At 38.9% G+C, this 15,270-nt stretch overlaps 1 protein-coding gene across 6 annotated transcripts in view; it reads right to left on the bottom strand.

The window, feature by feature from the left end:
• FHOD3 (formin homology 2 domain containing 3) overlaps nucleotides 1–15,270 on the bottom strand; it is a 371,712-nt gene that overhangs the window by 13,518 nt on the left and 342,924 nt on the right. For 4 of the 6 annotated variants that reach the window (XM_064429712.1, XM_064429729.1, XM_064429739.1 and 1 more), the window contains 2 exons: nucleotides 8,430–8,601; nucleotides 6,315–6,476 (listed from right to left, as the gene is read on the bottom strand). In XM_064429712.1, coding sequence (XP_064285782.1) covers nucleotides 6,315–6,476; nucleotides 8,430–8,601 — 334 coding nt within the window. Of the gene's footprint in view, nucleotides 1–6,314; nucleotides 6,477–8,429; nucleotides 8,602–11,131; nucleotides 11,162–15,270 lie in introns of all 6 variants that reach the window. The other 2 variants (XM_064429703.1, XM_064429718.1) reach the window with 1 other exon arrangement.

Below are 15,270 nucleotides of genomic sequence, written 5' to 3'. Positions count from 1 at the left end.
GTTATGCAACCTCTATTAAAAAAAAAGAAAAAAAGAAAAAAAAAGGCAGTTTCAATCAGAAAGTTTGAGGCCAGGAGCTCCAACAGAAATAATTTCTATCAGAATAATACTAATTTTAGAAATGACTCACAGATTCCTCTAATATAGTGATTGGAAAATGAATTTAAGCCCCTTTACAAGCCATTTTTAAAATAGATATTTAAACCAGCCTTTCAAAAACCCTTTTGTTTTGAAGGCTACGTGATGTACAACTGTACAGGATGATTGCAAGTTCCCTCTACAGCGCTAGGATCAGGCAAACATTCTTGAACAAACCCTGAGGTATGAGAGATATGGTCTGAAACTCATGGAGACTGTCAACAAAATATATATACATTTGAACGTGCAAAAAGTAGAATGTCTACCCCTATCTGTCAAAATCAGATATCTTAAAAGAAAGCTATTGAAAAACCCTGTAATACACATTGTAAAGCAGAAACTGAACACTTATAAATAAATGTGTGCCAACTTAGAAATGGTATTGACATCAACAATCACAATATGTATGCCATCAATTACAAGGGACAAAACTGAAAACATGGAACCAGCTATTCAGCCTCAAGAGTTAAATAAATTTATAACTATCAAGACTCATGGCAAGTCCTATGGCTTATGGAAATAATGGCTAATGGTTGCGCAACAGAACGGCAGATATGGTGGTACTTAGGCAAAGGCTGGACTTGATGAACTTGGAGGTCTCTTTCTTCCAATCTGAGTGATTCCTGTGCTTCTATGATTCTACCTCTCCTGTTTGCTCTCCTACAGCTGTTGATGTTGGCCTCTGGCATAGATGAGATAGGGGATTACAGAGACCTCACCCTAATCAGATACATCAATTTCTAGAGCTTACTGTGCTCAACTGCATTTATTATTAATCTATGAGGTGCTATAATAATTTAAATTAATTGATTTTGTTTTTATTTATTGTAGATCATGGAGTTTTATTCTCCTACTTTTGCAAAGATCTTGCCATCTTAAGGATGGAAGAATGTATTACTTAAAAGGCATCCAAGACTCAAGCTGTCTTGGCATCTAATGGAGACAACCTTCCAGCTGCCAGAGCTCAAAGTGCTTTATCTCACATTCTATTTTTATTCAATAATTACTTTTTTTAAACCATGTACTGGCATTTTGAAGGCTCAGTACTTTGTGCAGGGACAAACAGACTTTGATACTGAATACCCTCAGTCATACATTTATTTTTTCTAAATGCAAAGAATGGCTCCTAAATATGCATCACTAACTAGATTACTCTGCCCATACTCTAACTCCTGATAGGATCCAGCTACTCGAATTCTAAATAATTAATTGCAAATTCAAAGTGATGTTGTTTGCCTTTAAAGCATTTTATATAGTCCTTCTTCTTGCAAGGTTTTCATTTTTTAAAAAGTATAATTTCCATTAACTCCTGCTTTTAGACAGGCTATAAATACCAGAAGAACAGTCTCCCTCCTGGTATTTTGGCACTTCTGTACATTTTCAAAGCCAGAAAAAGTAAGTGAAGAGACATGAAACTGAAAAGTAATGAAAATAACAAAGAAAATATGAAGAAAAAAGTAAAATAATGCACCCTACAAATGCTCAACAAAAAAAAAAAATGCACCTTTGGATTCAAATAATGTCCCATGTAGTACTTTGTTTGCTACAATATGTTTATTCCAAAACACCACTAAAACTTGTCTAAAGCTGGTGTTCATGCCTGGTCCTTTGGCACAGCTCTTTCCCACATTTTAGCACCTGATGACACCAGGCTGATTCCTATTTCACTTTTACAGTATGAAATATGAAACACCTGATTGAGGATGTTCTGTAGTTTAAATTTAACCCACCAGCCCTGAGTTTACTTGTCTAGGATTCAGGTAAACTTGTCTCAATTCCTACCTCCACCTACTCGAGTGGTGCCTTAGACCCATTTCTGTATCATGATTTGTAAGTATTTGTTACTCCCTGCAAGCCAATACACAAATAAATCATAAATCCCTATGAGATGTTTCCATACTCCAAGGGGCTGTCATTATTAGACTAGCACATGATTTCAAAGCCTGATAAAAGAACAAGGCATTATCATGTCTCTCTCTTTTTTAAACATCACAAATCAGTTTGATCGAGTTATCTCACTCAAATATTACATTAAATTGTGATTCAATTGTTATATGTTCCAGACCCTATTTTCTAACTCATATCTAAAGCAGATTTTAAATTTTAATAAAATCTAAGAGTAATAGGAGTGTGTGCACACACACAGAGACACTCTGAGATAAAACAATGTGTGGGGAAACAAGCCTCTCACTCTGCGCCGTCCCCACACAGTGTCTCCAGCAGCATCTGATAAAACCATCACTGTGCTACTCATCATCAAATACCAATCACACCCAGTCCTACATTAGAGTTCAGCATCCAGGGTCAGATGAAGATCTAGATCCAAACAGTGCTGCACAGTAAAGCCATCTTTAAAGGGCTATTTGCTTATAAATAAATAGCCCTGTTTGGCTATTTATTTCTAAGGAATTCACAAGTGTTGCTCACAATTTCTAAGCATGGACAAGTGTTGCCCAGCATATGCTAGAATTAGTGCAAATATCTTCTATATGCTTATTCATGTTTAATAAACTTGAGTGATTTTTCCTGATGCTGACTCATAGGAATTGTATCATTCTCCTGAGACAGATCCATCCAGTTCAATAAGACCAACACAGAGATGGCACCACAGCAAGAGCCTAATCCTGAGAAGACTGATTTTCCCTTAAGGGGTCTATATTTAAATAGACAGCGTGGACAGAAAAGAAAACAGTAGTATCTTCCTACTTGCCATTATGGAGTTTTGGGGAGGCTCTTTAATTAAATACATGTAAGTAAAACAGTGTATCTTATGGATGATACTGCTAGTCTTTATGAACTTTGGAATATCAAGAAGAGTGATTCCTAAAACTTTCTTATCCCAACTTTGCCTTGCACTCATTGTTTGCTATGGCACCATTTGTGAAGGCTTTCCTGAACTTACTGGAGAACCAAACAATCCTAATTATATTATCTTTATTTCATTGCTAAGTTGAACATGTTCCTTTAATGTTATAGAAAACCTTCTCACAGAAAGCTGCCCTCAGACTGCAAGAACAGAAACAATATATTTTCATCTTAATTTTTATGCTTTTAAAACATGCTGAACTGACATCTCTGGTGGCTGGAGCCTATTTTTTTTACACACAGAATATAAATATAAGAGAAAAAAACCCCAAAAACAACACAGCAGAAGCTTCCCATGGCAACTTCCTTTGAAGCTGTATTTGAATTATTACCTAGAGGGGGTGACAGAGCATTTCAGCTTCTGTGGCTCATTCAGTCCTGTAGCTTTCTGATGAACAAATACAACTGCAATGTTATTTTCTCAGATGTAATGCCACTCTAGAGTATCTGGTAGGCAGGTCACTGAACACCCGTCATAAGGCAGTGACTTCCAGTTGATGACTGTATTTCTAACAACAAATTTTATCCTGAAAATCTTGTGCTGTGTAAAGGTCTAGCACAGAATCTCTCCAGATCATCATGGGAACTCAGTTGTTATGCACTTATCATGTACCTTAGATTTCTGTAATTCACTTCAGCTCCTACTGAACAAATTCCTTCCTACTAGTCATATCTTGATTTATCAGTGACCTTTTCTATCTTCAACCAACAGATACAGACATTTCCATCTGTCTTTTGCTGGATGACTCCCTGCCTTATTTCTCCTCCAATTTTATAGTTCTGATGATTACCCTGAGCTTTCAAACCAAGCTCTCTCCATACCAGATACAGTCACACTGGTCAACAACAATAAAAGGTAAAATGCTTCAAATGAATGTATCAAGATATCTCATTTTCCCACTGCAACAATTTAATATGAATTCAACATAACATTTTTTATAAACCTATTTCTGCTTTCCCCTAGCCATAAAGGACTTGATTAATGATGAATTAAGTTTTTTTTGTTTGTTTGTTTTTTGTTTTTTTTTTTTTTACTTCACATTTCACTGTCTTTTTTATGGGAAAAAAATCCCTTGCCCATGAGAACCTTCTGCTGAAACCACAGCAAACATTTATAGTGCAACTGCATATAAATATTTTGGGTTTCTGATTTTGCTAAAAACCATGTGTCTCAGTTCATGCACACTAAAATCTTTGCTGAATGCTAAGTAAGACTGACAAGTTTTCCAGTTGTGCCCTGAAAGCAAAGAGACATATGCAACATGATGCACAGGGAAAATAATTCCTTTCAAGTGAGTTTCTCTTTGATGTTTCTGAAAAGATTGAATACCAAGCTCACGGCAAAAGCCAAAAGTTGTGCATGGGATTCTGAAGATTGAAGGTGAAGAATCAAACCTATCAGATAATAGGGTCTCTACAGGCAATAAATATTGTAGAGTCTGCAAATCAAAATCATTGAGATATGCCTAAAAATCTGCTTTCTTACATGTTTATGTGTTTCTAACTGGAATATCTTCTGCTCATTTAACTCACATCATGCATTAGCAAGGGATGATCTCTCTTCATTTCCTGGAGATGTCATATTATCAGTCCAGCTGAGTGTATTTTAAAGATAAACTACTTAATTAATTCATCATCCAAGTATATTGACTATCTATCAGAGTGAAACAGTTTAGTTGGGATATTCTCCTTCCACGCTTTTGCACATGTCAGCTAAAAGGGACATTAAACTGCTGAACTTTATGTTTGTTTTGAAACTGTCTTTTAATTCACTTAAGAGTCTCATCCAGATCTTGAAGAACAAACAAGCACAAGAGCTGGATTCTATCATGATTAATTACAATGGAAATCAGTCCCAGCCTAAACATTAACTGAATGTTTAATCCCCGTTAATGCTTTTACTGAGTATAAAAGACAGTTCAATTGAAAAATTATATAGTATTTTTATTATCATTATCCTGTTTTGTTGTTTCTGCAGCAAGTGCTTCCTAGGGAAAAAAATATCTGGGAAAAATTAGGAATAAGAGGTTTTGGTATATGTGTGTATGAAGACAGTGTTGCCAACAGAGGAGATACTTTAATATGGGATAAAGCATGGAAATAGGCAAACATACAGGAGATTTATTTGATTTGCACAAGCCAACTGCAGCAGTCAGCACGTGCAGAATGCCAGAACTGTGTGGGGAAGTGGGTAGCAGCAGGTGATGCCAGAAGGAGGTAAGGCACAGTGTATGACAGAAAGTAAGACAGACAATCCAGTGTCAGGTCATTTTCTTTGTTTAGAGACTGGCTCATCTAACCAGAGTGTCCACTTTGCCTCTGCTCTTGCCACATGCATGAGTTCCTTTTTTAGCATGTTGGGGAAAGTGAATATGCTTTCAGCACATGCTGATTTATAGCAAATATCAAATGTTTTTGATCACCCATTATGTTAGAACAACTCCACAAGAAAGAAAATCTGTGTCATTTTTCACTCACTGTTGTTGTCTCCTCTTTGTCCTAACTTCCCAGAAATGCTAAAAAAATGGATGGAAAGGTAGTCAAAAAGCCACATATGGTTAATAATGTTAAACACTAAAATCTTACATTCTTTGGGTAGTTATCCTTCTCATAGTATTTGCACTAGTTTCTGCACAAGAGGAAAAAAAAAAACAAAAACAACCCAGAAAGTTCATCACCTCTTAAATATTGGATTTACTAAACCATGAAACCAAACTCCTCAAACTTGGGTGTTGCAGCTCATTCCCAAGGCCACACTACACCATTGAAAGACCACCTTATAAATGTGCTACCTTTTCTTCCCAGTGGAAGTTAAACTCCTCTATAACCACTTTGCAGCCAAGCAGCAGTAGACATTTTGTTTTCAGGGCTGCGGAAAGATAGCATACAGCACGAGAGAGAAAGATTTTAAAAGGCAAAATATCTCAAACTATTTTTTGCTTTATGAATAAGTTCAGCTACAGACACAACTATTAATCTTTATGCCAGTTCACAGTAGGTTACAGCATTTTAAGCAGTCTCCATCTGAGGTCCTGATCTGAACTCTCCAGTTATGCATAAGCACTGTCATAAATCACCATAAACCATTTTTCTTATTCTGCTAAGGACATTTCAAGCTCTGTAGAAGGCAGAGTCACCCACTGCATACAACACTGATTAAACAATAGTAAGAGGAACATAAGCCAAACGTCAGCACACACTCAAGCCACTCCCAATGCATGTCTGCCTACCAAAGGCCTGGTTCCTACACCGATATACATAAATATTTGCATGTTCCCTTACTTTGAGCAATTTAATAGCCTTGTACTCACATGACTTCCTATTTGCTCGTGACCGCTTCCTCTCTCTAGGCACCGCTCGCTGGCTTGGCACTTGGGTGGCGGACTTGACGATGCGATCCATGATCTCATCCGCGGCGTCATCCGTTGCGTTTGGTGAATCATCATTGCCAGCGTTCCATGAACCAATACGGCCTGGAAAAGTCCAGCAAGTGAATTTGGGGAAAGGAAGAGAGGAAGTCTCTCGCATCACTTTGGTTTTGTGATTGGATTTTTGTGGAAATTAGAGCATGCAGCTCAGTCATCCTGACTTCAATTCGACCAAAAAAGAAGCAGCTGCCTAATGGAGAATATTTCTAAATAATAGCCTAGACTTTTTGCTGCACCAGGAGACAGCCAAGAGCTCAAACACAATTATAATATATATATATATATATATTTATATACACACTTTCTGTTCCTTTAAGCCGTGGTGTCTTGCTCTTGAGCATACAACTGGCAAATGCCTGCTAGAGGCTGCCTATAAGCCAAGGATGGATCATATTGTGTGACCATGTTTCTCTCTGTTCCTATTACAAAGACACTAGAAGACATGGCACATCTTAGAGATTGATGCAAATCAGAAACTCAGGTCCTTTTGTACTGAAAGAAAGAAAAGGACACAACAATTTCTGAGCATCTGCATCACAACCTAGTGCAAAGGAGACAAGAAAAAGGCATAAAGTGTGGTTTGACATGTATTGTCCCCTTCACAATGAAGAATTCACCTTCCTATCAAAGAGCTGTACATGTCCTGGTGTGACTGTGTGTGCTCTGTTGCGAGTGGAAGAGTTGTTGGCAAGATGAAAAGCTGAAAGCAATTTTGGTTAAAACCACGAACAAACAAGTGAGCCATATTTCCAAATCCAAGGCCCTGGCACTCCTCACCCCACAGAGCATTGTGTAACACATCTTTGGGTTCCTCCACTACTAGCTACTGTTCTATGTGCATTTAGTTTTTAAATTATTTGAAGGCTAGTGTGCAGTGTGAACATTGACAGCGAGCTTTGCAGGAGTGGATGTGGTACAATCGTAAGCAGCTAAGAAATCACCAGCAAGACCATTTTATACCACATCTCTGAAGTCCATAAACAGCTTTGATTAGGCCTTTACTCGTCTACCTTCTCTCCTTGCTTTTTCAGGAGCCGTTCTACTATAACAGTGCTCCTGACAAGCTCTTGTCTGGCTCACGCATCTTCTGTTTCTGCTGTTTTTCTGGGGAACACAAGCTGACTGTCACAATCAGGACACTCCCCTCATCAGCATTCAGAGGATTACTTCAGCTGTTCAGCTTGTTACAGTGCCGCTTGAATTATTTAATCTTTGTACTTTAGTTAGCTGACTGGCTTCTTACACTGGGGCTGTGAAACTTCTGAATTAGCCAGGATCATGGTTTTAAGCCTTAGTAAAGTACACACACAGAGTTGAATGTGCTATCAAGTTCTATTAAAAAAAAAAAGTATCAAGAAAGTGTAAGATATCCAGATATGAAGGAGAAGAAAATGAGGACTTCAATTTTGGTGCATCATCTTTAGTCCAAAACCATCTTCCTTGTATTGCAAGTAAGGGAGTGATGAGGGGAAGACAAAAGTGAATACCGGTTACCTTTGCATTTTAGCTTTAGCAGGGAGGTGGTTAAAAGACACATCACCTTTTTCCTACGCATTTTCTCCCCAATCTCTTCCCAGTCATTCATAAAATACTGCAAGGTCTTTTCACTAGTGTTTGAATTGCTGCTTTCTACTTGCTTCTATTGCAAATAAAGAGAAAACCACATCCTGGATTCTCCAGATGGCCGATTTTGCTTTCATGATGAGAACAAGAATTGGTGTGTTAGTGGGCAGTCACCATCTGTAGGGAGAATTGAAAATTGCTGCAGGCTTGGACCCCTACTCTGGCTGTGATCTATGTTTTGAAACGTCAGGAAAATTCTTCTTCACCCCCTTGCCTCAAATCACTTCTACCATGAAAACACCACTGGGATGTTCGCCTTCCCCTTCCACCTTTTCAGCTGTGAGTGCTATGCAAGGGGGACATGACCCATGTTTGGGCCACTGTGTGGCTACCACAGCACAAGAAATGTGGCCAAGAGGAAATTCTGGCACTTACCTCGGCTGGCCCGGCTCCGAGTGCGGACGCCGAGTGCCATGGTGCTGTCCCCCGCCACGGAGCAGGTCTTCAGCACAGCCTTCATGTTCTCGTGCTCGGCAGCATCCTCGGCATACTGCAGGCCCTGGGGCTGGCTCTGGCAGGGCGGGGAGCTGCTGGAGAACTTGCCAGACTGCGGGAGGAAAAGCATTTGTTGTGTCAAGTGAGAACAGCATGGACAATTGGCCAGGGGCTCGACTGCGAATTGCAAGGAAAGAAGTGTCCTCCCAGGCTTGGTTTGGAGTAGAGCTATTCCCAAAAGAGCCCAGCAACAGTTGCTCCTCTCCAGAGCATTCACTCTGACCAGAAATAAACCTGAAACAGGGTGACAGCAGGGAGCAGACACAGTCAGAGGAAGAACAGATGCATTATCTCGAGCTTTGTAATTTTGACCTTATGTCTGAGAGTAAAAGGTACAAAGCAAGGACTTGCTTTGAAACCGTTGATCCAGACTGAGTCTGATCTGGGGTCAGGCATAATGCTGAGAGGAACAGCATGAGACCCAAGAGAAAAAAGAAATTGCTTTTTTTCCCTGTACAATCAACTTTCACTAGCAAGGCAAAATGGGGACAGTGGTCTAGGAAGAGACACCTTTCCCTCTGCCTTGCTGCTCAGAAAACTCTCAATATGCTTGAAAACACAGTTATCTACAAGTAACTTTAATACACATTGCCACTAATGCTTAAAAAGTCCCTGGTCCCAAAACACCCAGACAAATTATTTATGACTGAAACACAAAAATTTCAGTCAGAAGAACAAAAAAACCTTACAAGAGATAGAGGAGTCTGCCTTCTGCTTCCCTGTCACCATGACTATGTGAACAGCAGCAGCTATACTAGCTGGGCATGCACAGTGTGGGTATGCAGCAGCCCCACCAGTGACCAAAACAACCACCTAGGAACGGGTGGGAGCAGCAGAAGTTGGTGCTTTCTAAGGAGAAGGGCTTGCATTGCTGGGCTGCTCTCCCTTCCCAGACACTGCCTCCAAAGGGCTTGGATGCTGGTATTCGCCACTGTGCTCTTATCTACAGAAAGGTCAAAGCACACTGAAAATACAGCCCTGACTGCAGGAAATACCAACCCTGTTGACAGCAAACAGGCATCAACAGATAATAATAAACGTCGGTACTCTCACTCATATCAGCCCAGCATCAGACACCAAAGTATGTTTTGTTATTCCTTTTAATCTTTCTTACTCTAATTCAGCACAGATGAAAGGACAAGTGCTGCATTCTCTTCTTCCTTTGCATAATAAACAACATTAATTATTCACTTGATGATATCAAGCCAGTCATTTAAAGGGATGCAAACCTGCAAAGCTCTTCTGTCAGAGAACGGTAAATTGAAAGAAAAGACTGGGCCCTACTTTCAGAGCTTTGATCAAGTCCCTATCTGAAGACTGCAAACTGAAAAAGTTAAATCTGGAAACCAATGATAAGATGATTCTATTTTAACATAGTGACTTTTTGGGGTAAGATAGCAAGTTAACTGAGTAGCAAAACAATAATCCCTACAAGGAACTAAGCTAAATATACCAGTAAAAGACCTATTTTGATAGTAAGAAGTTTGTTTTCTTGCTAAAAGATTAGTTTGTAACATTTTGATGTGAAAAATATGCAAGTGCTAGAGTTTCACATGTGAAATTAATAGACAGAAAAATATTAGAGAAAAACTCCTATGAAAGGACATGCTATTTTTGCATTAAGACTACTCTCTTATACAAAGTGGGTTGTTCAGTAATCAATACAAGTTCCAAAAAATTCCAAAGGATAAAGTCTCCACATAACTGTTAGTTCCTGTTCACACAGGTTAGTTACATATTGGTATAAACAGGCAAATTACTGTAATTTTCTTTCCATGCCCTAACCTATACAGCACAAACCATGACTGGGGGGCAAATCTCTAGAGCCAAGTTCTATTTAATTTCCTTTTTTTTCAGATGTTGCCATAAATTGCTGGCCAAACCCCAGCCTGGTGAGAAAATGACCACCACTATGAAACAGTGAGCATTAAGCCACATTGTTTATGTTCAGCAAATTGAAGAAAGCTCTAATACTGAACAAAAAATGCATTGCAGAAAAGATGCTCCTCAAACCAATAAACATTTATGATGAATATAGCTAGAATATCACCTTCAGGAGCACTTTATGATAGATACATGAACTACTCCATGGCTCACCTCGATGATGAATGAAGTGTCTCATTCTCTATTTATAGAGCAAGGCAAACAGTTAGGGTTTTCTTAACATCCCTATATACTCATGATTTTGATGTGGGGTTACAGAGCTTAAGGAGTATGAAATTATCCTGGTAATCCATAGCCCATGGTATCTTGATATCCATAACATTTAGATCACTGATGTTTTGGGTAATGGGGATACTTTGCAGTACATTACAGACAGTAAGGAAAAGAAATGAGGAAACTTAAAATTATTAAGCCCTCAGATAAGGATATCCTTATTCAAGAGGGCAGGAATGCATACAGTTAAAGCTGACTGTAAAAATGCATTCTTATGATTGAGACAAAAAGGTATGAGAAGTATGTCATGGTTCATAGTTCCAGCTGAGCAGATGGAATTGAGCAGTCCATACTGCCTGAGTTAGAAATTAGATGGCACAGCACACAGAAGACATGAGATGACATGCTTTTTCAGAGAACCATACCTCAACATCCTCTTCTTCATCGGTCTGCCACTGGAAACAAAGGACAAGGTGGAGAAGGACAAACAGCAAGATTTAAGAAAGACAGCACCATCAAACCATGACAGAGTAAGAGGTAACCATGGTACTGTTTATGCAATAGGAGGACATAAAAATAGAAGACATATAAGGAATTAATATTCATGCCTTAGACAACCAGCTTGCTTTTTTTTTTTAAGCTGATTGTACGTAGAGCAGACTGTCACTGTCAGTAGGGTATGTAGAAATTTCCTGATTTTCCTCACAGAAATGGTGAACTGCTACTACTCCTAACCTATCCTATTTCTCTCCCTTGAGTCACACAGTTGTTTGCCCCATGGAAGCTGACAACACTAGGTAGGGCTCCTTCTCTTCTTCCAGCTCTGTGCAGCACAGGGAGGTCCTGGCTGCTGTTCCTCTCAGTGCAGAGGTCAACTTCTTGGCAATTCCTTTTCTCTACACTTAAGTGTTTGTTTTAATTCCTTTTTTAAGCTGGGGTTTTTCAACTTCGAATTCAACAGAGCACTCAAATCAAATGCTGGGTAGTCTTTCAATAAATGCTTAAAGATCTCCAGTAGCTGCCTGATACCTGATCCTGGAAATCAGAGGGATGCAATTATCCATTGTTATTCAAGGCCTTCGCATCTGTGACAGCAGGCATCTAAAACTATCTTGATGGTTGCACTACATTAAATGCACATACAAAAACATTGTGGGATATGGAGTATTCTTAAATTTGGGGATTTATAAGGAATTAGTGAAGTATTTAGATCTGTATTCCCAAATGTCTTGGGAATTCTTCACTGAGTTAGAAGATACCCCACATGGAAGTTTCCCAAAGTAAAACATGGCTTCTCAAGTATCTGGGCTCCCTGTTTCCATAATTTTCAGTTTGATTGTTTATAAAGTGCAAACATAGTCCAGAAATTTTATGCACTTATTTGTGGGTTTTGTTTTGTTTTTTATAGAAGAAGCATTCCACCAATACTATTCCTCTCCCTCATGTTACTAATACACATTTTTGACCTTATCTCCATCTCAGCTCTGATTTCTGTCTGGGATTGATACATTCTGTTCCAGAAACATTCATCATTAAAAATGAAAGCCTGATTTACTTTGGCCCTCAGTTTAGTTTCAGCACAGTCTCCATAAGAAGATTAGCTGTGACTGCTGAGCAGCACATTAACATTACTTTTTAAGGGTATGTTTTATGCTAAGAGTGAGATGCTTATTCTAATTTGGACACAGTGATACTGACAGAAACACAGGCAGTGTGTTTTGCAAAGGGACCATGGCAGGTATGTTTCCTTTGCATTAAAATTGTCTGTTTGTCTTTTCTTCTGTCCCCTGGGGGCCAGGGAATCACTCTATAAAGCAATTCTTCTGAAGAGGACCCCTGTTCACTTTTTGCCATGAGTAAGAAACAGAAAAAAGAATAGGAAATATAAACAGTCTTGTATTCTAATTCTATCTGTCTATCTATCTATCTAATCTAATGCATCATTCTGTACATTCAGCTAATAAGTAAAGGGCAGCAGGAGAGTAAATTAAGCTAAACAATACAAAAAGGCAGTCAGGGCAAGGTAAAATAGTAGAGAACACACATTACCAAGACTGTGCTCTAAACAAAAGTGTATTATAGTATCACTTTGTATCAAGCTAGCTTTTTATAGGGTAAAGGACCAGCTGCTGACCTTCCAGCCCATTTAATCTAGCTAGCGGTGATTTGCTGTGGACTCACTTTAAGGGCACTTCTTTGCTTGACTTTGCTCATCTCCAGTACCTGGGCACTACTATTTATCTCCCTCCTGCTCTCCATGGATAGCACTCGCTCCTAGAACCAGTGTCCTACACCCAAGGCTACTGCAGTGCACTGGAGGAATAGTTCACCACTCCCTTCATATTCCCATGTCTGAAGAGGAATTTGCCTCTAGCAAATACTGACAGCAGTAGTAAAGGCAGCAAAATAAATAAATCAACCTTATGTTTCACAAGGGAATCTGCCCTCACCCTGGTGTGTATATTCTGTCTTGTATTTACTTTTTTATTTCATCATTATAAAACCTACTGAGAAATAGCAATCAATTAAGAATTTTTTAACATATATTATCAAAAAGCAGTGAAAGAATATTGGTATGCTGAATACCACTTGCAGACACAAGATGTTAATTTAAAGGAAAAAAGGCCACTTGATTCTTCTGTCATTCAATATTGGATGTTGCAGGACAGTTTGAAATCTCTCTCCTCTTCCTCCTGCCCTCACATTTTTCCTTTAGGGTAGCATTTCTGTGCAACAGATTTGCTGTTTCAAAATATTATGTCTATTACATAGCAATTCTGAAATTGAAACTCTTAAGTACCGTGAAAAGCAGAGCTTCATAAATCTGGGAGACAGATGCTTATATTACCTACTATTATTAAAAATCATTTAAAAGCTCAGACTTGTACCTATAATTGCATTTCTTCCCTATTTTGCTTGCTCCCTGAAATGAGTGCCATCACTGGCTAAAGCCAGATATAAGGTTACAGAGACTAGGCTATTTTCCCTGTGAAACTGTGGCAAAAAAACCCTTTTTTTTTTTTTTTTCTCCTTACCCCTCTCCTCCAGACAACATTCACCACGATTTAAACTGACAGTGCCCAGTCCACTTCAGCTATTAAAGAACATACAAACACAAAGATATCTGTGGTAAAAGGCTGAAAGGAAGACTGGAAATGTTCCCCATGGTGCTTCTGAGCCCTACTCTGTGTGAGTAGTTGAAGCTGATGCAAGTTCTCCATGTAAAGAGCCAGCAGACTCTCCATGCAAGAAGCCAAGACCTTCTGCCTTCCAAGTCTGCAGGGGGGACAAGGTTTAAGAGATACAGGCCTTCTCCTTAAGAACCAGGCTGGTTCTGGCTTATTCCTTTCCTGCTTTTGTCAGAATCCCTCCTCATCTGCCTAAAAGCAGTACTGTGAGGTGATCAAAATGAGACCCTGAGGAAACTTTCAAAAGGACAGGGAGGTAAATTTTCAAATAACTGCGCAATACTTTTAGGTCACCAAAAGCAGAAAGTAAAATTCCATATGACTATTGCATATTATAATCACTTTCTACAAAGAATTTCTTTCCAATGTCAAGATCTCAACTTTCTTCTATCAGTATTTTGTAACTAGTGAATCGCTGTCCATGCATTACTGATCCATCTCCCCTTTCCAAGCCTTCAAATATAAAAGACTAAGAAAATCAAGACCAGATACAAACCACAGCCAAAACAAAACTACAATAAAATTCCACGTTTTCATAATTCTTCACATATAAATATCTTCCATCCTGCTGACTTGGAAACTTGTTCTGAGGTAGATATAGCTTTGAAGTTGTCAGAGGAAGCTGTGACAAATAGTCAACTCAGTTTTACCATATACTGCAGTTTCAATAAAAGGTAAATGAGGCCATATTACTGGGCTATGGTCAAAGAGATTTAGCTAACTTCTGAAATAACTATGTGGCCACATTAATAACTCCCTTAAAGAATATTCCTGTAAGGGCAGTTTTAAAGACTGTTGGTTTTTACTCATGCAGGCTTTTTGGTTTCAACCTAATAGGACTGTTCTATAATTATAAATTAGTGATAGGCAAAATATACTCCCTTTTTTAAGATCTGCAAGATATTTTTTGGTGTAACACTAACTGTCAGATGGCATTTAATTCTTGCCAAATCTCAACAGCATCTTGAGCTTAACAAGAGATCTTCCTCCAATATTACTTTTGTTCTGGGAAAGGCCTTGACGCCTCCTGCCCTCCATTTTCAGGCCATTGTCCCTGGTTCTGCCCCTTGCTGACTCACTGTCAAGCCTGAGAGTTTTTGTGGTTTGAAAGGGTCCCATTTCTCTGCTTCCTGAACCGAGCTGCCAGTGACCAGAACTCCTTTCACTCTTGCATTTTCTGCAGGCAGGATATAGACAAGCTTTTTGTCCTGCCACAGCAGTTATTCTGGACAGATAATACCTAAGCACTACATTATATAGTAGGAACATAGTAGGAAAACAGGAATTCCTTTGTATCTCAGTCTTGCTTAAACTAGTAAAAAGTGTCAAAGCTATGTGAGGGAAGGAAAATTTTAATTTACAAAGTGCTTTGGTTA

Source organism: Passer domesticus, chromosome 1 (assembly GCF_036417665.1).
Source record: "Passer domesticus isolate bPasDom1 chromosome 1, bPasDom1.hap1, whole genome shotgun sequence".
In the NCBI taxonomy this organism is placed as follows: Eukaryota; Metazoa; Chordata; class Aves; order Passeriformes; family Passeridae; genus Passer; species Passer domesticus.
Note: the sequence above shows the minus strand (reverse complement) of the source record. Positions and strands in the feature narration are given on the sequence as shown.